At 43.0% G+C, this 25,462-nt stretch overlaps 1 protein-coding gene across 2 annotated transcripts in view; it reads left to right on the top strand.

The window, feature by feature from the left end:
* The window catches only part of LOC126284952 (alpha-tocopherol transfer protein-like), a 126,895-nt gene that overhangs the window by 42,803 nt on the left and 58,630 nt on the right, over nt 1–25,462 (top strand). The window contains exon 2 of one of the 2 annotated variants that reach the window (XM_049984226.1): nt 7,944–8,087. The exons of the other annotated variant lie outside the window; for it this stretch is intronic. Within the exon in view, the coding sequence (XP_049840183.1) occupies nt 7,950–8,087 (138 nt within the window). The 5' untranslated portion in view covers nt 7,944–7,949. The remainder of the gene's footprint in view (nt 1–7,943; nt 8,088–25,462) is intronic. 2 annotated transcript variants of the gene reach the window in all.

Below are 25,462 nucleotides of genomic sequence, written 5' to 3'. Positions count from 1 at the left end.
GATGACGAATACACGCTTCCAATGTGCGTTCACCGTGATGTCGCCAAACACGGATGCGACCATCACGATGCTGTAAACAGAATCTGCATTCATCCGAAAAAAATGACGTTTTGCCATTCGTACGCCCAGGTTCGTTGTCGAGTACACCATCGCAGGTGCTCTTGCCTGTGGTGCAGCGTCAAGGGTAACCGCAGCCATGATCTCCGAGCTGATAGTACATGCTGCTGCAAACGTCGTCGAGCTGTTCGTGTACATGGTTGTTGTCTTGCAAACGTCCCCGTCTGTTGACAGAGGGATCGGGACGTGGCTGCACGATCCGTTGCAGCCATGCGGGTAAGATGCGTATAATCTCGACTGCTAGTGATACGAGGCCGTTGGGATCCAGCACGGCGTTCCGTATTACCCTCCTGAACCCACAGATTCCGTATTCTACTAACAGTCATTGGATCTCGACCAAAGCGAGCAGCAATGTCGCGGTACGATCATCCGCAATCGCCATAGACTACAATCCGACCTTTATAAAAGTTGGAAACGTAATGGTACGCATTTGTGCTCCTTACCCGAGGCATCACAACAACGTTTCAGCAGGCAACGCCGGTCAACTGCTGTTCGTGTATGAGAAATCGGTTTGAAGCTTTCCTCATGTCAGCACGTTGTAGGTGCCGCCACCGGCGCACATCTTGTGTGAATGCTCTGAAAACCTAATCATTTGCATATCACAGCATCTTCTTCCTGCCAGTTAAATTTCGCGTTGTAGCACGTCATCTTTGTGGTGTAGCAATTTTAATGGCCAGTAGTGTAGATGGTCATATGTGGCATGTCTGTCGAAAGAGCCCAATGCTGGTGCACGCACAAAACTTTCGGACCACATGGTTCATGTTACATTATTGAACATGGAGCTCCATGGCAGACGGCCCCTACGTGTTTACATGTTGACATAACGAAACCGCCAGTTCCGATTGCAGTGGGCACGGAATCATCGGGATTCGAGCACCGATCAGTGGAAACGTGTCGTTTCTTCGGCTGAATCACATGTTTGCTCCTCAAACGCCGTCATCGAGATGACATGCAGCGCACCACGCATACTGAATGATAGGAGCGGTAGGAGCAGTATTCAACTGCGGGGGGGGGGGGGGGGGGGGGGGGGAATTTTCCTGCGTTTGCATAGGATCCTGGTAGCAATCGAAGAGACTCTACAGCTCTACATAACCTGCAACCATTCATGCATGATGTCGTTCCCGACAGCGATGTCATCTTTCACCAGTATAATTCTCCGTGTCTCGGGGCGAGATCCGTTCTACAGTGGCCTGATGAGCATTGATGACTCGGCGACCACATTCGCCTGATGTAAATCCAGCGGAACCCATCTCGGTCGCTAGCGGGCTCCGTCGGTGCGTACGCTTGTCAGCGGCACGTTATTTACGCGAATTACACGACCTGTTCGTAGACATCTAATGCCACATACCTCCACAAACCTACTAACGAACTGTCGAGTCCCTGATACGCAGAATCAGTGTCATATTTCCTTCCAAAGACGTCCAAATAGGGTATTTAGCGGGTGGTCACTCTGTTTCGGCTCATCAGTATAGGTGCAGACGGGAAGTTCGCAGCTTCTTACACAGGCAGTTGGTGGCACGTAACTTTCTCACGCGACTGGCCGCAGAGCGTTGTGCGTGAGTATGGCCAGTCACTCTCTCCTCACGTGCGTGGCCGCGGAGAAACCGGATGGGCGCTTAGCCGCGTGCCTGCGGCCGGCCCGCGGCGCAGCTCGCCACTTTCTCCAGTAACTGCAGACCAGACTACCGGTTCTGCTGCTGCTGCGTCTCTGTCACGGTACACGCCACCACCACCACCACCACTCCTTAGCTGCGATCTTTCTTATCGAAACGTTCAGCAAACAGAGACTTCTTTATTTAAAAAAGGACTGTGTCTGTACTTAAATTGCAAAATGACTGAGGAGATGAAACTTCTAGGTTATTTGATTCTGAAACAGCTCAGTAAAGCTGAATGTACTGAGCCAACTTTCTCTTTACTTTTCTTATCGTATCAACACTGACCCACAATATTCTAGCGCAATGCAAACTGACTCCTCAAAAAAATTACAACCTGATTTCAAATAATGAATTCAAAACATTGCATTAAACACTTACCTCAGAAAAATTTTCATCACGCGAACTACTGCAATACAGCGAGCGTCAATACTGCCAGCTAAATAAAAGATTCTAACTACTAAAGCCACTAACTACTAATAGGCATGTGGTTAGCAAAGGAAAGATTTTGTTGCAAACAAAATAATGTATTTCTTACCTTAATAATGTGATATTCAGTTCAAACACGAGCACAAATCGTCATTGACATCTAGTACAAAGGTATATAATCATGAATAATATTCAATCTGAATGCACAGATCATTAGCCTACGCTAACACTGCTGACCTTACCGTCCATCAATGCTAACTTCTCACATCTAACATCCATCACTGCTGGCTGTTCACCTCCAACTGCCCAACAGTACATACATCACTGCTGGCGACTAACTTCCAACTGCCCAACACTACTGGCGATTAACTTCCAACAGCGAGTCCAACCAGCCACAGAGTCTTTTACAAAGAAAGCGCAGTCACAGATCCAATACAAACTACCACAACACGTTTGCTTGGAAGCTTTATTGATGTTTTTCAAAAAAATGTTCAAATGTGTGTGAAATCTTATGAGACTTAACTGCTAACGTCACCAGTCCCTAAGCTTACACACTACTTAACCTAAATTATCCTAAGGACAAAGACACACAACCATGCCCGTGGGAGGACTCGAACCTCCGTCGGGATCAGCCTCACAGATTGATAATTTTGTTAACCACTGAAACTTGATAACTATTACTAGTGCATTAATTTCCTCTTATTTCAGTGCAATATTTGTTTGTTTCAGCATATTTATATAACTGATGCACAGTATGTTTCAATTACTGAGCAAATTTCTCTTCTTGGCACATTTTACAACTTTTTTAAATTGTTTTTTTTTTTTCATATTCAAGTAAAGTAGCACTTGAATCCACTGTTTCTTTGGTAGATCTATTACACGCTACTTGCGTAACACCTCAGCTAGGGCCGGCCGCGGTGGTCTAGCGGTTCTAGGCGCTCAGTCCGGAACCGCGTCACTGCTACGGTCGTAGGTTCGAATCCTGCCTCGGGCATGGATGTGTGTGATGTCCTTAGGTTAGTTAGGTTTAAGTAGTTCTACGTTCTAGGGGACTGATGACCACAGATGTTAAGTCCCATAGTGCTCACAGCCATTTGAACCATTTTGAACCTCGGCCGGATTTTTAATATGAGCGTACAATGGAACATGACGTCCTAATCAAGGTCAGACTTAACGTAATTTTACTTACGTTACATTTACCGGATGAAAGACACTATATACAGAAAAAAATCAAGAACCAGGAATATTTTGAATGGGAACCTTGGGATTAACCTCCAGTGCTTCTGCTACATCGTTCGGCTTTCTGCACTACAGAAAAATGAAAAATATACGCCTTTGAAGACGTGGAGCGGAAACACGGCACTGTATGGGACACTGTATATTAGAATCTGACAAACTAAAATGACTGAAAACGCTGTGCTGTGGACGTAGTAGGAAACATGTATCAAAGTTAAAAACGTTGAGCTAATGACAACGGTATTTCACTCACTCAAGCAGTGCCGTTTTGGCCGTCTTGAAAAATTATTGAACATTGTAGACATGCCAGAACTTCACCGTCGAACACATCTCTAATAATTAGCTACACATCAGCGAGGTCATTTCGTAGACTTCCGGATGATTTGATGACACTTCTGAGGAATTGCACCATATTCCGGCTAGGATGGATCAGCTGTGGACCAGTGCTGGTTGGCCGAGAAAGGTGTACATCCTCGCCATCTTGAATGTGGATATAATGGACTCAGACTTGGGTCGCAGCTTTAAAGGAATAGATGTTGCTAATCGCATGGTAATTGTGGCACAAATTATAACCAACGTTGCGCTGAAGAGTATCAACTAGCACAGTCAAGAATCTTTTCCTTCTAGCTTGGTTACTAGCTCTTGCTTTCTCTCTTCTCGCTGCTAGCCAGCCCTCCTCCTGTGGCGTAACGAAGGAAGCAACTGGAAGGGTGAGTGAACGCAGCTTTGTATTTGGTGGTGAGAGCATATTCCGCCATGGCATCGTTTGCCAGAGCAACTAATGGAGTGGCAGCTGCTTGAGTATATCAGGTAGCAACGTACAGGACCAATGTTTGGGCACTATGGAGTGATGAGACAAGGTCATCTGCTCGGCGCGCCTGTCGTCATAGTCGAGGGATCTCTCAACAGTATAGAATACATGAATTACCTGATCCACTCTCTTCCGTTGCTGTTTCCACTATGGCACGAAGGTATTCTCTTTTAGCAGCCTAATGCCAATACATAGGTATCTCATTAGGTGTCTGAAATTTTGATCACCTTCACTGGATGGCAACATCACGAAAAACTGTGCCGCATTAACCACGTATCGACGTATAACCCGAAGCTCATAACCAGCAACATACCTTGCCCTTTGAAGTACGTTGCAAATGGAACATTCTAAGAACAATCGCGCAGCAGAGAGGAACACTGCTTCACGGAGGAAAATCAATATCTTTATTTACATCTTTCCCCGAACTATATTCCCAGTATACGAACGCCATCTAATTATAGCGACGGTGATGAAACAATTTTTTCATGTATGAGTCTCAATTAATGTGAATTAAGACTTGTTGATAGACGGCCGAAGTGGCCGAGTGGTTCTAGGCGCTACAGTCTGGAACCGCGATGACCTTAGAAGTTAAATCCCATAGTGCTCAGAGCCATCTGAACCATTTTGAACTTGTTGATATATACCCTCCTGGAAATTGAAATAAGAACACCGTGAATTCATTGTCCCAGGAAGGGGAAACTTTATTGACACATTCCTGGGGTCAGATACATCACATGATCACACTGACAGAACCACAGGCACATAGACACAGGCAACAGAGCATGCACAATGTCGGCACTAGTACAGTGTATATCCACCTTTCGCAGCAATGCAGGCTGCTATTCTCCCATGGAGACGATCGTAGAGATGCTGGATGTAGTCCTGTGGAACGGCTTGCCATGCCATTTCCACCTGGCGCCTCAGTTGGACCAGCGTTCGTGCTGGACGTGCAGACCGCGTAAGACGACGCTTCATCCAGTCCCAAACATGCTCAATGGGGGACAGATCAGGAGATCTTGCTGGCCAGGGTAGTTGACTTACACCTTCTAGAGCACGTTGGGTGGCACGGGATACATGCGGACGTGCATTGTCCTGTTGGAACAGCAAGTTCCCTTGCCGGTCTAGGAATGGTAGAACGATGGGTTCGATGACGGTTTGGATGTACCGTGCACTATTCAGTGTCCCCTCGACGATCACCAGAGGTGTACGGCCAGTGTAGGAGATCGCTCCCCACACCATGATGCCGGGTGTTGGCCCTGTGTGCCTCGGTCGTATGCAGTCCTGATTGTGGCGCTCACCTGCACGGCGCCAAACACGCATACGACCATCATTGGCACCAAGACAGAAGAGCCTCTCATCGCTGAAGACGACACGTCTCCATTCGTCCCTCCATTCACGCCTGTCACGATACCACTGGAGGCGGGCTGCACGATGTTGGGGCGTGAGCGGAAGACGGCCTAACGGTGTGCGGGACCGTAGCCCAGCTTCATGGAGACGGTTGCGAATGGTCCTCGCCGATACCCCAGGAGCAACAGTGTCCCTAATTTGCTGGGAAGTGGCGGTGCGGTCCCCTACGGCACTGCGTAGGATCCTACGGTCTTGGCGTGCGTCCGTGCGTCGCTGCGGTCCGGTCCCAGGTCGACGGGCACGTGCACCTTCCGCCGACCACTGGCGACAACATCGATGTACTGTGGAGACCTCACGCCCCACGTGTTGAGCAATTCGGCGGTACGTCCACCCGGCCTCCCGCATGCCCACTATACGCCCTAGCTCAAAGTCCGTCAACTGCACATACGGTTCACGTCTACGCTGTCGCGGCATGCTACCAGTGTTAAAGACTGCGATGGAGCTCCGTATGCCACGGCAAACTGGCTGACACTGACGGCGGCGGTGCACAAATGCTGCGCAGCTAGCGCCATTCGACGGCCAACACCGCGGTTCCTGGTGTGTCCGCTGTGCCGTGTGTGTGATCATTGCTTGTACAGCCCTCTCGCAGTGTCCGGAGCAAGTATGGTGGGTCTGACACACCGGTGTCAATGTGTTCTTTTTTCCATTTCCAGGAGTGTAGTAAACAGTTTACTCTGGGTCCATAGGAGCAGATGCTTTGGAGGTAGACCACATGTTTCTAAAGTGCTTGAAGATGGAGCCATTTGAGTTTAAAAATCGATAACTTGTGAGTATGAAAGCAAAAAGGGCGGCTGAATAGACAAAAAATGAGTGAAATAAAAAAATACTTATTTTACTTCGTCAAATTGTTTCAAAAGGGAGTTTTATTTCGGGAAGTTGATTTTTCATTTTATGTTTTTGTGTTTTCTTATTCGATTTCACTTTTATTTTCCTATACACTATTTAGGAATCTACAGTGCGGAAATATAAGGGGCACTCAAATGAAAACTGAATACTCGCCACAGTATTACCAGGGAATGGATCCGCATCTCGTGGTCTAGTAGGTAGCATTGCTCTGTCTGGATCACGGACTCCCGGGTTCGATTCCCGGTTGAGTTGGGGATTCTTCTCTGCATGGGGACAGGGTATTTGTGTTGTCCTCATCATCTCATCATAATTCGGCTAGTGACGAAACTGGAAATGGAAAGACTGGAATTCGTATGGGCGCTGATGACCACGATGTCGAGTGCCTCACGAACCAACACCATCATCATCATGGAATGATTCCACTCAAAAGCAGTCACAACACACCATGAGACATTTACTCCACTGGGACGCGACACGATCAATTCCTGTTTCTTGAACGCGGTCGGCCGCTGAAAGATTCACAACCGCACCCACTCTTGCACGTCCTGATCCGACTGAAACCAGCGTCCTGGCAGGTATTTCGTCGGGTTACCAAAGCTGTGAAAATCACACGGTGAAAACCCTGGCTCTAAGGAGGATGTTACACTATTTCGCAACCAAATTGATGCAGCATAACCTTCGTCCGCTTGGTACTGTGGGGGCGGGTGTTATCGTGCGACAGGATGATTCAGTCTGACAGCGTTCCCGGGTGTTTTGAGTTAATGGCACATCATAGTTTCTGCAAACTGTGTTCATAGTGCTGAGCATTGATTGTTGTTCCACGGTCGAGGAACTCGACGAGCAGAGCACGATACCGCCAGCACCCACAGTACCAATCGGACGAGGAAGCTTCGGTGATTTGGTTGGAAAACACTGCAACATCGACCCAGATCTTTCACCGTGTGATATTCAAATCTCTGACGACCTGAAGAAAGACATGTGTGGATTTATGTTACAGTTGGACAAGGAAGTGAAAGAATAGGTGCGGACGTGGATTCGTCAGCAGCCGATAGCTTTCTACGAAACACTAATTGATTGACTCGCGTCGCAGTGGGATAAATATCTTGAAGCGTATGATGATAACTTTTGAATGGACCCATTAAATCATCCCGTTGTGGCGCGAGTTCGGTTTTCACCTGTCTACCCCTTTTACACTGTGTAGGTAAGTTATTATAGCAAATTAACAAACACGAACAGTATTGAATGTAGTCTAATTCTTGTCTCCTAACTTAGGCCCCTGATGATGTCGTATCAGTATTTAACACTGTTGATCTTCTGTGGCCTGGTACTCTCCCTGTCGCCACGTAAGACTGAAGCAATGTCGGTCACGTCACCTAACTTCAAAGCATGTAAATCTTGTAGTGAGCATTCCCGTGTTTTGACTGTTTGTATGTTATGTTTCTGAGGCGGAGATGGGGAACCAGTCGAGCATTCTGCTGACGGACGTGGGGAAACCGCCCGGAATCCAGACTTGGGCTGGTCGGTGCACCAGACTAGCGGACGGTAGTGAGGGAAGCGGATTCGATCCAGACCAACTCCCGGTCCTGCAAGTAAGCGCGCTGTGCCTTACACTGAAAGATCAGGCCGTCAAATGAGCGCTAATGACGTACTCGTAATACCAAGTAAAGAGCTACGAGGTCTACTTCCTGGAAACATAGACTTTGCTTAAAGTTGATGGGCTCAGAAACTTTGACGGACTTCAACGAGGACGCCTCAACGTACGAGATTACGATATTGCCGAAAGGCTCTGGCGCTTTATTGACCATAATTTCAATTTCTTGTTCAGTTACCGCTTTTCTATCAAGCGCCTTTGTGTGATTCAGGCATACATAGGGCCATTACCTGATCCGCATCACAAGCAACAAAGAGAATAGTTACGTAGGTAATTTGCGTCCTTTGCGAAAGGTCCTTAGCTTATGACTTTTTTGTTCAGACGGCAAAACGTATTTCCTTGTTTGGATGTTGCCTTATCTAACTTTGACAGCAAATTAACTGCTGCTTTCAAATACTCGAGTAGTAGTTCTAGGCAATTCATCAACAAACGTAAACGGAGATCTTTAATAGATGACTATCTAGCTGAGAAGAAAACTAAACAAATTAATGCCATTAATCGTTATCTGTAGTTAAAAAAAGCGCTTTCCTGTAGAAAATACACCTGAAAAGCAAACATTATGTGTGTTAGAATAAATCAGTTGTCGTGTCAAGGTCGAAAAAAAAAGTTGTTAAATTACAAATTGTGTTCAGGGAGACATGATTTCTTTTTAGATTTTGCGCATACATTACTTGGTACAGAGAGAGCATTCTGGGTACTGTGAAAGCTAGAGCAATGGGCGTGTCTGATGAGACACCTCCACTTTTACGAGTGTGCAGTCCTGTGAATATGTAAAACATGCGATTACATCTTCCTGTTGAAGACTTTTCATGATTTGATTATTATTCTCTAGTTACAGCCCCAATGCATTAAGATGTCTCCTCTACTTTAATCGCCCTTCTCAGACCACTGTAAAATTGGACTGACGGAGGAAAAATAAAAGATTAGAAGAGCAGTCACGCATTTCGCGACGACCTTATTTAATCAACTTGAGAGCACACTGCATCGTAATGAGCCTTACTCTCAAACTTCCGAGTCGCGATCCAGAGTAGAAAAAAATTATTGTTCTCCCTATCTTATACATCGCGTGACGATTGAGATGGCAAAAATTAGAGAACTTCTTTCACAGTAGCATACCAACGGAGCAGCTTTTTTTCTGCGTATCATACGTGAATCAAACAGGTAAAGGGGCAGGGTTATATGACAACGCCAACCTCTCACACGCCAGAAACTAATACTTACCATGCATGATTCTTTCTAAGAAAAGGTCTATTCTTCAATAAAGTTTTATTTTGCCAGTATCTGAAAAATCCCGCGCTCTTAAATTCTGTCAGATGACTTCGATTGACACCTCGCTGGTACTATTGAGGCTGCCCTGTGCTGTTTTCTGCGTCATCAGTCCTCTGATTAGTTTGATGCGGGACCGCCACGTATTACTTTCTTGTGTCGATCTCTCCACCTCAATTATTTGTTGGATCTATTCCAAGCTCTGTCACCCTGAACATCTGTTACCCTCTATGGTTCTCCCTAACTACCACGGAAGTTTTTACTTGATGTCTCTGTAAATGTCCTGTCGTTATGTTCCTTCTTCTTGTTAAAGATTTCCACAAGTGCATCTCATCACCGATTCTGCTGAAAACCTCTCATTTCTTACGTTCTTGTCAGATCATCCAATTATCAGCATACTTCTATAGCCACATATCTCAATCGCTTCGATTTTCTTCTTCTCCTCTTTTTCCACAAACTATGATTCCCTTCCATACAATGTTGTGCTCCAAACGTACCCTCAGAACTTTCTTCTTTAAATTAAAACCAATATCTGATACTAGCAGACTTCGTTTACCGAGGAATAATTTTTATGTCCTCTCTGCTTGGTTGTCGTGTGCTATGTGGCTTCCAAAGTTGCAGAAGTCCTTTGTCTATTTCGTGGTCCCCAATTTTAATACTAAGTTTATACCTACTCTAATTTCTGCAACTAGGTACTTTCGTCTTCCTACGGTTTGGTTTCAGTCCACAGCATGTATTCATTAGGTAGTTCATTCTATTCAACCCGTCCTGGAATTGTTTCTCAGTTTCACCGAGGGTAGCAGTGTCATCATAAAATCATATCACTGAAAATTCACACTGCATTTCCTTTTTTTTACCATCGTTGCTGACGCTACAGGCTAACAACTTGTTGGATGTCCACCTGGCCCTACTGCCCGTACAGTGGTTTTGGCAACCGATTTAGATCGTCATTTCCAGGGAATCAGTGTCTCTGTCTCCTCAGACGGAAACATTGCAGGCTGGAGCAAATAAGTTTGCTTCAGGCAGACGAACATTAGTGAGTTTATCAACATATATAGAAATACAGCAAAAGGAAACTAGTAAAGGTTTGTTATCTGAGGTAAGGCGATAAAGATTTATTTGATGTATGCAGAACAGAAACTATGAGCAGAACACAATTGAATCAATGGCTTTCGGGACGGCAAGGAAACAGTTAATGATATGCCACGTTGGAGTCGACTGCCAACAAGCATAACGACAGAGGACTTCCATCAAATTTGACAGGTGCCGACACGTTTTCGATAACTGTCCCTGAGATTGATATCAATGTAATGAAAGAGATGATCAACGACAGTGCCGACTCCAGCACCCAACAAAGATTTACAGAAGACCTGTTTCCGATTTGTGAATTAACTGCCAAACATAAAATAATGTGGACGGAATTTAGAGGAGATTTCATTGTTTGCAAACTGTTACCTGGAGCTACCAATATTTGATCTGGAGATTGATGGACATCCATCACAGTCACAGAGCCCAGATCTCAGCACTGCTTTTCGACAGTGGTCCCAACATGTGAGTCAAATACCACATACGATACCGAAGTAAGTCCGCTAATAATTCGCCATCTGCTGCGATAACCACTTGCTTTTTACTATCTTGATGCTAAAAAAAGATATTTATTTTTCCGTGAGCATTCTATCTGTTCTGCAGTGATGTTAACGTTATCTGTTATTTCCCATATACACTGATACAACCTCTCCTCAAACGTGCAGTGTTCAGGAGCATAGTACTTTAAAAATCAGTACCTTATTAAAAACTAGTTATGGTTGCTGGATCATAAATGTGGAATAAACTTGCTGAGCTATATCTCAGCAAATAAAGAGCAATTTATTTATAAAACAACTGCAAATAGAGCTTTATTGAAGCCTCACAGATAAGAAAAAAACTAGGCGTCCTAAAGGAAAATGAAACCAAAGTGTGGTATCTGCATTACTGGCTATTTTGAGGATATTTTATGTGCACCTGAGTAAATTCAATTTATATTCTGAAATAAACACTTCACCCCATTTTATCATAGATCTTCTTTTGTGGTCTGCAGTGTATGCATGCTTTCCTCTTGAAGCTTTTGGATTTTTAAGGTGCAAATTATAGGTTACAAGCACTTCTGCTGCCCTGAGCCATTATGCATGTATATTTATGTGTTCATTGCTTACAAAATCTGTTGCTACTGCACTGCATGTGATGTTGCGTTTATGATAAGGAAACTTTTCTTTTTTTTATCACAGCTCGCAAATTGTCTGCAAGTTTTTCTGCTGTATTACTATGTTCTGTTGAATGGTATTGCGCTATACATGTTCAGTGGTTTCATTGTATATATCTATGTATATTATAGCGAATATGCGTGAAGCACGTTCCTTAATCCCTTCCTCACTTTCCGCCTGGCTAACTTTCGTCACTTTTAAGATTTAATTATATTTACTGTAAATTTTTGCTGTTTTGGTTTTAGCCAGCTTCCTGTGAGTGTTAATTATTTGACATTGTTAGAGTTAGTAGAGTTGTTCTGTGTATATATACGGACACTTGTCACTTGCTTTCCTTTTGCTGTTGCTTTCTGGATGTGGTAACTGAACCATTCTATGTATTATTTTATTGAAATTAAACCGGAAAAAGACAAAAGTAATGACAAGTAGCAGGAATAAGAATAGCGAGAAACTTCAAATCTGGCGCGCACGAAGTAGAAGAAGTTAAGGAATTCTGCTACCTTTGAAGCAAAGTAACCCATGACGGACGATGCTAGGAGAACATAAAAAGCAGACTAGCACAGACAAAGAGAGCATTCGTAGCCAAGAGAAGTATATTTGTGTCAAACGTAGGCATTAATTTGAGGAAGAAATTTCTGAGAATGTACGTTTAAAGCACAGCATTGTACGGTAGTGAATCGTGGACAGTGGGAAAACGGTAACAGACGAGAATCGTACCTTTTGAGACATGACACTACAGCAGAATCTTGAAAGTCAGGTGGGCTGGCAAGATAAGGAATGAGGACTTTCTCTTCAGAGTCGGTGAAGAAAGAAACATGTGGAAGATACAGGCAAGAAGATGGGAAAGGCTGACAGGCAAGTGTTCAGCCATCAGGTATTAACCTCCATTATACTAGAGCCAGCTGTAGACTGTAAAAAGTGTAGGGACAGACAGACTGGAATACAGACTTCAAATAATTGACGATGTACGTTGCAAGTGCTACTCTAAAATGAAGAGGTTGGCACATGACAGGAATTCGTGGCGAGCCACACCAAACTAGTCAGAAGTGTTCTACGAATATAAAGCATGCAATTTCGTGCAATGACGTCTGTAAAAGCTTTTTTGGTTTCTTTCTTGTTTCCATATTGTGAGGTAGTTAAACTATTCATACAATCTGTTGTGCGATCAACTGGATCAATAAAAATGATGCACGGGGGACATATTGATGTGATATAATACGGAGATAACAAGTGATGTCTGTCGTATTAGGTAGGAGGAGGAGCTTAACAGCTAGGTTACTCAGTTATGTTAAGAAAATGTTGCTGCAGAAAAAATTACTGGAACTGGAAAAGAGTAGAAGATTGTCACGCAAAGCCTCGCGTATAAAAGCAAGTCAAACTCAATATGTAGCGCTGCAGGTAAATGGCCGAAAGCGATGGCTGGATTAGGTATCCATCTACATCTGCATCCACACACCGCAAGCCACCTGACGGTGTGTGGCGGAGGGTATCTTGAGTAACTCTATCGGTTCTCCCTTCTATTGTTCGTGGGAAGAAGGATTGTCGGTATGCCTCTGTGTGGTCTCCAATCTCTCTGATTTTATCCTCATGGTCTCTTCGTGAGATATACGTAGGAGGGAGCAATATACTGCTTGACTCTTCGGTGAAGGTATGTTCTCGAAACTTCAACAAAAGCCCGTACCGAGCTACATAGCGGCTCTCCTGCAGAGTCTTCCACTGGAACTTATCTATCATCTCCGTAACGCTTTCGAGATTACTAAATGATCCTGTAATGAAGCGCGCTGCTCTCCGTTGGATCTTCTCTATCTCTTCTATCAACCCTATCTGATACGGATCCCACACTGCTGAGCAGTACTCAAGAAGTGAGCGAACAAGCGTACTGTAACCTACCTCCTTTGTTTTCGGATTGCATTTCCTTAGGATTCTTCCAATGAAGCTGTCTGGCACCTGCTTTACCGACGATCAACTTTATATGATCATTCCATTTTAAATCACTCTTAATGCGTACTCCCAGATAATTTATGGAATTTACTTCTTCCAGTTGCTGACCTGCTATTTTGTAGCTAAATGATAAGGGATCTATCTTTCTATGTATTCGCAGCACATTACACTTGTCTACATTGAGATTCAATTGCCATTCCGTGCACCATGCTTCAATTTGTTGAAGATCCTCTTGCATTTCAGTATAATTTTCCATTGTTACAACCTCTCGATATACCACAGCATCGTCCGAAAAAAGCCTCAGTGAACTTCGGATGTCATCCACAAGGTCATTTATGCATATTGCGAATAGCAACGGTCCTACGACTCTCCCCTGCGGCACACCTGAAATCACTCTTACTTCGGGTGACTTCTCTCCATTGAGAATGACATGCTGCGTTCTGTTATCTAGGAACTCTTCAATCCAATCACACAATTGGTCAGATAGTCCATTTGCTCTTACTTTGTTCATTAAACGACTGTGGGGAACTGTATCGAACGCCTTGCGGAAGTCAAGAAACACGGCATCTATCTATGAACCCGTGTCAATGGCCTTCTGACTCTCGTGGACGAATAGCGTGAGCTGAGTTCCACACGACCGTCTTTTTCGAAACCCATGCTGATTCGTACAGAGTATATTTCTAGTCTCCAGAAAAGTCATTATACTCTAACATAAAACGTGTTCCAAAATTCTACAACTGATCGACGTTAGAGATATAGGTCTATAGTTCTGCACATCTGTTCGACGTCTCTTCTTGAAAACGGGGATGACCTGTGCCCATTTCCAATCCTTTTCCAACACCATGGCCAGTTGCTGAAGCTTCAGCCTTGTTTTATGTATCTATGCAGATTTCTATCTCTATGAATCAGACTCTGATGCCATTTCAAAGTAAGGGTCTAGTTATTCTAAAGTAGCAGCGATATGTAATTGTTTGAAGCAGAAAACCTGTGACCATTTTACATTAGTATTCGTACGACATGGAGAAGTATGTACCCAAAGGCACGTGGGTTTCCACTGAGAGCACCGGCAGCAGTGGACGTGAGAACAAAAGCGAAAGGCGGAAAGAAGAAAATATATGAGAGCATAGAAGTAATGACGAGCGGGGAAAGAATACGAGTTTACACAAGTAATGAAGGGAGGGGAAGAATGCGGCGCAAATGATTGAGAAACGAAGAGACACAGATGTATAACTGGGAGAAGATGGAAGAATTCACTTTATCGCTTGACAGAGATAAACGCGCCATAAGTTTACTGTTTTAGGTATAAGTTATGAGAGTGACGGAAGGAAATGCTTCAGCTGTTTCTTAAATGCAGTACTGTAACGAACTGTGTGCAAAGTGCACGACAGCTTGTTCCAGAAAAGGACAAAATAACACCATAACACTATGGCAGTGGTTTGAGTGTGCCTATCCTCGAAATATTCTTGCGAAGCATTCGGCATGAAATATTCAGCGCAAGACTGGGCGATCTTACAACATCCACGGTGAGCGAAATAATTAAAGACGCTAGTATCGTCCAGAAAATTAACCACAAACTAGTGTTGCGCGATTCCAATGCTTCATCGCAAAAATTACAGGGTACTTATTCATTTAAAAGTTGGGCTGCAATGGCGCCTTCATTGCTCAAGCAGAAGAAGTGCGAGGACTTTCGAAGTACATTACCATACCTGAGGTGTTTTCGACGTTCAGTTCATCTAAGTCCGAAATTCATCAGTACCGATTTGTTTGAGACACTTTCAGGTCAATTGTCAAGTGAATGTATTTTTCACGTATATAGATTCTCAAGACATCGGCCAAACCAGGAAGGTGTCTGTCTGTATTGATTTACAGATTAGATAGTAACGTTCCACGAAATAAAAACCAAATGATTTCATTGTGTTGAAATTTCAGCAAAAAAAAATCCAACAATTTCATTGTATTGAAATTTAAATTGAACAGTTTTCTGGACGAAGTGTATGTTTGCGACGAAAGTGAACAGAGTTAGTGAAGAAATTAATGATTATGCTACGTTATGTCTGTTCTGCTGTACACGTAACGAAAGAGTCATGTTGAAAAAAATTAAAACTATTATCACTATTTAAGGAAGTAGATGGAGCTGTCATCAGAAACACATGTGTTTTGGTGCAGAACTGTAGGAAATATAAATAAAAAATATATATGAAATAATTTTCTGTGTTCTACATCAATCACAGTGAACTTATCCCACATACGTATCTATGTGGTTCCCAGAGTAGCTCATTATTTCTAATAGTTTCGCTGTTAGTGTAAAATTAGTCCCATGAACTCGACGCCGAGCCTTCTTAATATACAAGAGTAAGCAAAGGAAACAGCACAGGAATAGCCTTTAAGTCCGTTAAGGGGCGGTCAATTTCGATGGTATATCAAAGGCTACTCATTTTGTATTCCTTCTTAAGAGTAACTCGTGTATGTTACAAATGCAAGTACATTTTTAAGGCATGAGTCTCATTACATTTAGCTCTTGATAACCATTCAAATTCATCAGATGTAGCTTCGTGTCGGTTTAATCTGTGAGGTACCTTCTCATCTTCTCATGCCCCAGTAACATGTCCGTATTAAATAATACTGATGCAAAACCTTTACGTCCTTGAAAACCATGTTGAAACGGGAAATATTTTAAGTAGTTCAAAATCTACATAACGCTAATTGTAGATGTAAGTTGAACTGTGGCATGTATCATAACGAAATCTGTTATTCTTATTAGCACTTTACGGTTCTGTCATTCAAAACAGCTGATAAAATTGTTCGACAAAGTCATATGTCGCAACATCGAATCTTAGAGCCACAGCAATCTACTTTTGGCAAGTATCGATTCCCACCCATCGATTATCCTCTCGCTCTCTGTGGCGGAATTTGTCCTTTCAAGTTATTATTTCAGGAACGGACCACCTTTTAACAAAGTAATATGAGCCTCAATTTCATACGGCAGTGAAAAGTTCTGATGTGTAGTACTCTGAGGCGATGGTGCTACCGCAGTATAAATGAAGTAGGATAAATGCTGTGACTGACTTTAATTATTTTGCGTCCTTAAAAGCCAGAAATATTTGCACCCCTCCTTCCTTATTTTAGTGTTTACCCATAAACTAGCAATACGCGTGGAATAAGAGCAAACAAAATACTAAGTGACATGGCGCCCTAAACCGCTCTGCCACTGCGCGCCGCCAAAATAGCCATTTTACGCGACGATTTTTCCTTATTTCGTACTAAAAAGGCTTTTAGTATACTGCACGCATAAGTGCCAGGTGACTTATACCTCATGGTAACTTACAATCAACACAGATGTGTATTCGAAACAGTGCAAATGTTCAAATGTCTCTGAATTCCTAAGAGACCAAACTGCTGAGGTCATCGGTCATTAGACTTACACACGACTTAAACTAAGTTAAACTAACTTATGCTAAGAACAACACACACCCATGCCTGAGGGAGGACTCGTCACTCTGGCAGGAGGGACCGCGCAATCCGTGACATGAACAACACACACCCATGCCTGAGGGAGGACTCGTCACTCTGGCAGGAGGGACCGCGCAATCCGTGACATGGCGCCCTAAACCGCTCTGCCACTGCGCGCCGCCAAAATAGCCGTTTTACGCGACGGTTATCCGATAATTTCTTTGAAAGTAACAGTAGTTAATTTGGATATGTTATTCCACCTGGTTTTATTTATCTTTAGAATTTTCAAAAGATTTTGTGTTCACTGATTCTACAATTCCAATTCAAAGAAAGTGATGCCTTCATCTAAATCACTATCAAGAAAATTATTCTCAAATTTACTTTCAATATCAGATTAAAAAAGTTCATATTCTCCCGTAAATTTAGTGTCGCATCCTCTAATAAGAATGGAAGGTAAGTTAGAATACGGACATCAACACAGAGATAGACGAATATTTAAATCGACTATGGCCTAGTTGAAAGAACTTTTCAGCAGAAGAATTGAGGAAATTGTAAATCAAGTCATTCGAATGTTGGTTTGAATCCAACTCCTCTTCAACCGTAGCCCAAGTTTTTAACCAACGTCACTATTAGAATTTCACTGTTGAATGCTGTAAAGTTACTGTCTATTTATTAACCAAATGGTATCGACTTACAGTGATTGCTGTATGGTTCCCGTGACGTGATGATTTCTCTATTGCCGTTTCCGTGTTGCACCTCGCAGAGCTAAGGGGTTGTCTTGACGCTGGAAACATTTCACACTGATACGCCAAATTGTTTCCATGGTAATGTCGACAGCAAAAATAGTTGACGACAGAAGAGTGCACAATACGTTGCGAAGACGAGTTACATATACACATTGGTACTGGCAGATGTTCATACTCAGAACAGATAAGTTTTAATGTCTTTACTGTCACTCCACATTCCTATACTATTACTTGAGGTGCTTAAAAAAGGATGGATTTGGCAAACGATTGTGTAATAGTGGTTACTCGGAACCATAACCACAATAATTGATTGTATGGGAGCATCTGTTGTCTAAGAAACGAAGCAAAGAAGCTTAGAGGTTAGCTGATTAATGACGTCAGGGTCTTTGGAGAGAGCTCGTTCGATTGGACATAAGAGAGGAAATAAGCAGTGGCATTTTTGGAGCAACTATCTTGATTTTCGGCCATTCATTTGAAGTGGTACAAAAAAAAAAAAGAAATTAGATTGAAGATGTGCGGGCAGGGGTTTCCACCCTGCTTCTTATGATCGTGATTCAAGCGTCTAAACCACTGCACAACCATGCTCAAACGCGTTAACTGTAGCAGGAACAATCTACTGAGAACCAAGGAGGCGGACTAACATGAGATAGCAACGAAAGAGAAATAGTGGTGATGAATCGTTGGCCATAGACAATGCAAGAGGATTTGGCCACTGTCGGTCGTCTGCTGGCGTTAATTGAACGCTCATGGCTGATTGATTACTTCAGCTCACTGTGCGTGTACAGCTAGCTGATGCATAAAAGACTGTCGTCAGATTAATGTTACTCGGTAATTTCTCCGAAAGAGTATCGGCTCGTATTAATCGAAGTAGTAATCAAATGACACTGGTTAGATCCCACGAGGGATTGCTGAAAAGTAATGCATCCGATTTTTTATGTGGAAGCTCATAAATAATTTTAAATAAAATTAACTTTATTAAAATTCTACATCTTTATTCGACATCTCTACTTATTTATTCCTCAACACAGTCACCTAACGACAGACCATTTTGTAGACATCATGACTGTAGAATAGTTAATTCTGTTGACGGAGCTACAACCCCGCCTCCACCTGCACAGCTTCATCACTACCAAAGTGAAGTCCTCGAAGGTATTCTTTAAATTTTAGAAACAGATGAAGCTTTGTCACACACATTTGAACATAGCACCACCGTTTCCGTCATTTCGAGCAAAACTATCCAACTTCACACATTACTGAAGGTGATGCAGTCATCACCGTACACAGCTCTCACTCTTCCATGTATTTTAATTGGAGGTATGTTTTCTGCCGTTAGAAATGCGTTTACAGTACGTTGCTGCTCACGCAGAGACGTAGTTACGTTACACACTGTCATGTTATACACTACAGTCAGAACCCTTTAGAGAGAGAGGGAAATTGGACCGAATAATGTGCGTGACATGCAATACTTCAACCGGTAGGGAGAGCAAAGTAAAAAATTCGGAGGCATTAACTTCCAGCAATCGCACTTGCGGAGTTGGATAACTTTAATTGGACAGTAGATGGGTCAGGGTTCCGCCTCGCACGGAGAGTTTGCCGGCATACTGCAGCGCTGTTTGCTGTGGCTACAGTAACCACACTGGTGCGCAGTCTCCAGGATCGGAAACGGTGGCTCATACTTTACGGAGGTGGTCGTACGATAAGTCTTCCCCCTAAAGCTGACCGTCTTGCAGTGATCTCCGGTCCTACTACAAAAATCGTTGACCTATTTTAGACAGTTGTCTTCAGATAACCTACTGCCACGGCCACTCGTATATTGACAACTCAGCTGGTCTTGTAGGTACGCCCCTTCCTCAAAAACGACACAAGAATTTGACTCTCAAGTGCCCTCATAACGTTTGCAATATCGCGTGAAGTGCAGCCAAGAGCCATGTGTCACGATATGTTATAACCTGCCCTTCTGTTATCTGACTGTCTTAAAACAAATTTTGGAACGGATGAAAAATCCTGACATCTTAAAACTACATCTATAAATACATAATACTGTATCCTTGGCACACGTCCGGCATTGTGCTGGCGAATAAAAAAATCTGAAGCATTGAAAACTCTTCCTTCATTCACTTGGGTTACGTTCCCTACGCGATTTGATTTTTCTTTTCCTACGCGATGAGTGCGTCTAGAGCGTAGTTTAATTTTTGTGCTTGCATCGGCAAGTAGCCATAATCCTCTTAAACAGCATAAAGGAGACCGCCAAACTTCACGTTGCAGCTCGACAATGCCCTTACTTCTCGAGAACTACAGCAAGGTTCTGGACTTAAACCAGATTTGCTTGGTCATCATGAACGGCACTCCACTTTGTGGTCAAATACGGACTCATGAAAATCTCTTCTCGCTCCGGGATGTAAATACACTATGCAATTAAAAATATCCGAAGATCTGGCCGAAAATGACTTACAAGTTCGTGGCCCCCTCCATCGGTAATGCTGGAATTCAGTATGGTGTTGCCCCACCCTTAGCTTTGATGTCTGCTTCCCTCTCGCAGTCATAAGTTCAATTAGGTGCTGGAAGGTTTCTTGGGGAATGGCAGCATGGCAGGCCTGGCAGAAAGTCGACGTTCCAAAACATCCCGAAGGTGTTCTATAGTATTCAGGTCAGGACTCTGTGCAGGCCAGTCCATTACAGGGATGTTATAGAGATGTAACCATTCCGCCGCAGGCCGTGCATTATGACAGGTGCTCGATCGTGTTTAAAGATGCAATCGCCATCCCCGAATTGCTCTTCAACAGTGGGAAGCGAGAAGGTGCTTAAAACATCAGTGTAGGCCTGTGCTGTGATAGTGCCTCTCAAAACAACAAGGGTCAAGCCCCTTCCATGAAAACATGAAAAACAAGACCACAACATAACACCACCGCCTCCGAATTATACTGTTGGCACTACACACCCTAGCAGATGACGTTCACCGGGAATTCGCCACACATACACCCTGCCATCAGATCGCCACATTGTGTACCGTGATTCGTCACTCCACACAACGTTTTTCCACTGTTCTATTGTCCTATGTTTACGCTCCTTACACCAAGCGAGGCGTCGCTTGGCATTTACCGGCGTGATGTGTGGCTTATGAGCAGCCGCTCGACCATGAAATCCAAGTATTCTCACCTCTCGCCAGCTCTCATAGTACTTACAGAGGATCCTGATGCAGTTTGGAATTCCTGTTTGATGGTCTGGATAGATGTTTGCCTATTACACAATACGACCATCTTCAATTGTCGGCAGTCTCTGTCAGTCAACAGACGAGGTCAGCCTGTACGCTTTTGTGCTGTACGTGTCCCTTCACGTTTCCACTTCTCTATCACATCGGAAACAGTGGACCTAGGGATGTTTAGGAGTGTGCAAATCTCACGTACAGACGTATAGCACAAGTGACGCGAAATCACCTGACCACGTTCGAAGTCCGTGAATTCCGCGGAGCGCATCATTCTGCTCTCTCACGATGTCTTAATGGCAGACGTCGCTAATATGGAGTACCTGGCAGTAGGTGGCAGCACATTGCACCCAATACGAGAAACATATGTTTTTGGAGGTGTCCGGATACTTGTGATCACACAACGTAGCTACTTCCAGCTCTGGCGCTGTAGAAATAACTTGCACTGTGTCTTCAACGAAACGTTTTAGCCTGATTGAAAAAATTCTCTCTATGTTTGTTCTTCAACTGTAAGAAAGGGAAAAAGCTGATTTTCCACTCAGAGAAGTAGAAACGTACTAATGCGAAGAAAATAACCAGGGAACTATCATACTAGTGAGTTAGATAAAATAAATAAAGGTATCGCAAACAGTCTGGAAACTGTCTTGGTAGTTGCACTGGAATCCGTTCATGATTGTGTATGTGTGTCTGTAATATATATAGTGAAATATTTTCAAGTGTAGACGGTAATTTGCAACTAAATGCCGTTCGGCTACGAACTAGAATCCAAAAATGTTGATTATAAATAACGCACTTTCCTTCGGGAATGTCGTTGCTGTCATTCCACTAAAATGTCACGTCACGTGGCTAAGCTCTTTCAGAAGCATCGTTCGTCATCAGGTCTTTTTAGTATCTATAATATCATATCTCACCTATCAGCTTTGTTTTCACCACTTTTATACCACAGTTGAAAAGTATTCCTTCTACTGTTTTACTATGACGCAATTTCATACAGTAGAACTCCATTGTACTCCCTATGTGAAGGTACGACTCACTGTCAGAGTGTAAGAATCGAGGCACCTATAGTGTGCCCAGAAGACCGTTACTGCCGTTTATCGTTTTGTCGCTAAGTGGTTAACGGCTTTCACAGGGTCCGTACCGACAGTAAATAAAAAGCAGACGTAGTAAGGAAACACAGAGAATAGAGGCCACCGTCTCCGTTCTCTCCGATCCGCGGTTTAGCCTCCCGAAAAAGTTCATCTGTTATGGAACAGTCTCCTCATAGTAGGCTCAAACTTTTTTCATAACGAGGCACTATGACGTCGTACGGAAAATTTGATGTGCTGAAAAAGCGCAATATAAACTTTACACGGAAATCTAAAATTCTAGCACTAGCGTTTTGTCCCACTTTGTTTAAAATCAACTCTCATCTTCACCTCCAATGGCATCAGTGGCGTGCTGATTTGCGTTGGAGGCAAACGACGCCAACGTTTCTCGAATAATATGTTTTAAGATTCTACTGAAAGATATTGTTTGGAATGTAGCCCACTCACCAAATAACTAGAATCTGAAATAATATGAGTCAACTTGATCGTAATAACAACTTGAAATTAGAGATGGTACTAATAATAAGTTAAACAGAGTTTGTTGTTTCAGTGACAGTGGAACAATAGAATCAGCGTGACGCATTTCGGTAGAACGCTGCTGTCGTGAAGGTCCTTCTTCGGGAGTAACTAATGTTTCGCTGCTTCACAACATTAACCAATCTGTCTTTTTACATTGGTTATGTTTCGATGCTTCACAACATTAACCAATCTGTCTTTTTGCATTGGTTATCTTTCGCTGCTTCACAACATTAACCAATCTGTCTTTTCGCATTGGTTCTGGATATGTGTCGCTTTGAATCTCAAGGAGATTATACACGGTGTTTGCTTTAACTTGAGACACCTCAAAAACGACACATCGTTTGAAAAAAACGTGTTAGGTGAAAAGTCAATATTTGTGGACAGCATTCTGTGCTACAACTGCCCACCTCCTAAGTGCTCCTCCTCTGTGATCGGGGCCAACTTTGTATTTTGAAATGGGAACTCGCAACTTTCATTGCATATTCGGATTCTCCGCCAGAGAATACGTACGGTTCACTCAAAACATAGTTTTCTACTCGTGGTAGATGGCGCTGTAATTGGCAAATATCTAGTGAGCATGTTTCTGCAATTCAAAAAACCGACGCTTTTAATTCTACAGTTCATTTAAGATGTAAGTGTAAACCTTTGTGTTCTGACAGTTGATACTTGTGTTCTAAATTTACTTTAGTTTGCCAATGTGATTGTACAGTACATATAATAGCGTTAGACGTTGACATTTCTAGCAAATAAGCTACATTTATGGAAATTTAGTTTTGCCACGGATTTGACTGTGGCGAGTCCCCAAACATGGTTTCCTTTCGGTGGCCGCCCTCAAACACAGCCGTCAGCGTGTGTGCTTCCATTCAACCACCGTGAACTCTCTCGCTGGCGCTATGTAACTACAGGCGCAATACAAAGCACAACCGTTGTAATAAGGCAAAATGTCCGTGAAGTGGTAGCGACAGGTGCGTTTTCCATGTCATTCAAGCTCTCACTTGTTGAGAGGCAAAGGGACTCACCGAAATGAAGCATCCCGATGGGAACAGGAAACTGTTACACCCAAGTCGTTCTCCTTGGATCACGATAAACGTAGTTTCTACCATACATTGAAACGGCTATACTGTACTGCACAACTAAATTTGCAACACTCAAGTAAATTTCGAACGTAAATATCAACCGTTTCAATACAAAGGTTTACATTTCCATAGTAAACGAAGTATATAATCAAATGCGTCTGTTGTTTGCAAAAACAGGCACACTTGACATTTGTCGATTACAGAGCTATCTACCGATTGTGGGAAACAGTGGTTGGGGTAAACAGCACGTATTTTTTTGGCGAAGAATCCGAATATGCAATAAAAATGAGTAGTTCCTATTTGAAAATAAAAGGATGGGTTGTTAGGATACGGTCAGTTGTGGCACGGGCAGATCTCTCCTTTACCAATGTCGACTTTTCACGTGGGACATTTATTTCGTACGATGCGGAATTTTTGAGACATTTAGTTGCCTCAAGTCAAAACAAACACCCGGCATATTTTTGTAATGTGTTCCAATTATGCAACATGGATATAAATCATGAAACAAATGTGAACATAAATGTACAAATGTATGTAAATGTTTGATGCTTTACGTCTGTGAGGAAAATAAACTCATAGAACGCTAAACAAGAACACGTTATTTAATAGTTTGTATCCAGTACAAAGACGTATAACACAGCGTTTGTTAGAAATCACGAAAAGTCGTGATATAGCTTCAGTTGCATTTAAGACACTTTTCTAGCTTAACCTTCTGTGAGTATTTCACAATTACAGACAAATTTTTTTGCACTAGAAAATGTCTTGAATTTCGCAGAAGTTGCGGAAAAAATTTGTACCTTTTTTCGTTTAACGCCTCAATCATATCATTACTCTCGTTTGTAAAAATACGTCCCGTCAGTTAAAGTCTCTTAGCGGCCACAGTTAATCGTACTTCTGATAGAATGACCTGTCTCTTTTATACGCGTGATGATTCCTAACTTTATGTAGTTGTTCAGACGAAATGCATAATGTCCTACAGTCAATATTTTGGCGATAAGTTCATCTTTCAAGTAGATAATGCGCAAGCGCATAGCCCTACCCTCCTGAATAAGGTTCTCCAGGAGGCAGAAATCAATCCGATGGAATGGCCTTCGGTATCTGCTCACATGAAGTACGTTGGTCATGATTGGGAGCAATTGCAGCTTGCAATGCGTCGCTGCTACAGCCATCTCCACGACTAAACGACTTAACGAGGCTCGCCGTTGAAGATTGGAACAACACTGAGGAACAAAGACTAGAAAATTTTGTGAAAAGCGTGCCAAACAGGATCCAATCGTTTTAAAATGCAAGAACGCGGTTTTGAATGTTACGAAGCTAAAGAAATGCACTTCTGAGCAGACTGCCCTTACACTGCTTACTGTCTTGCTTTAGTGAGGCTTATTATTTCATTCCCAGCTCCCATTGAATCCAAGCGCACAAACATAGCCATTATAAAGTTTGGCGCAAAAATTTTATGAATAGTTTATACCGATATTCTAGGACCTACTAGTGTATGATATTTTTGTGAGAGATATTTCAAGTGCAAGGTATGCAGAGTGCATTTGCTGCGGAAGTCCATTTACTGCATCAGAGACACTTAATTACTAGCATGTAGCACTCTCATTTGCCCTGATGTGAAGGGCTGCAAAATCAACGAAAGAGTTAAAAAATTAATTTGATTCAAGATGTGTAAACTGTTGCCCATAACGCTCGGACTTAGAGCGTAACTGGACCCAATGAGAACGTATCTCGTGTCGTGATATGCCAGAAGGGTTCAATATGATTGGGCTCAGAAGACGTGGGGACCAT

The sequence above is a fragment of the Schistocerca gregaria genome, chromosome 8, assembly GCF_023897955.1.
Source record: "Schistocerca gregaria isolate iqSchGreg1 chromosome 8, iqSchGreg1.2, whole genome shotgun sequence".
NCBI classification, from domain to species: domain Eukaryota; kingdom Metazoa; phylum Arthropoda; class Insecta; order Orthoptera; family Acrididae; genus Schistocerca; species Schistocerca gregaria.
The sequence above is the reverse complement of the archived record's forward strand: the minus strand, read 5'-3'. Positions and strand labels throughout refer to the sequence as shown.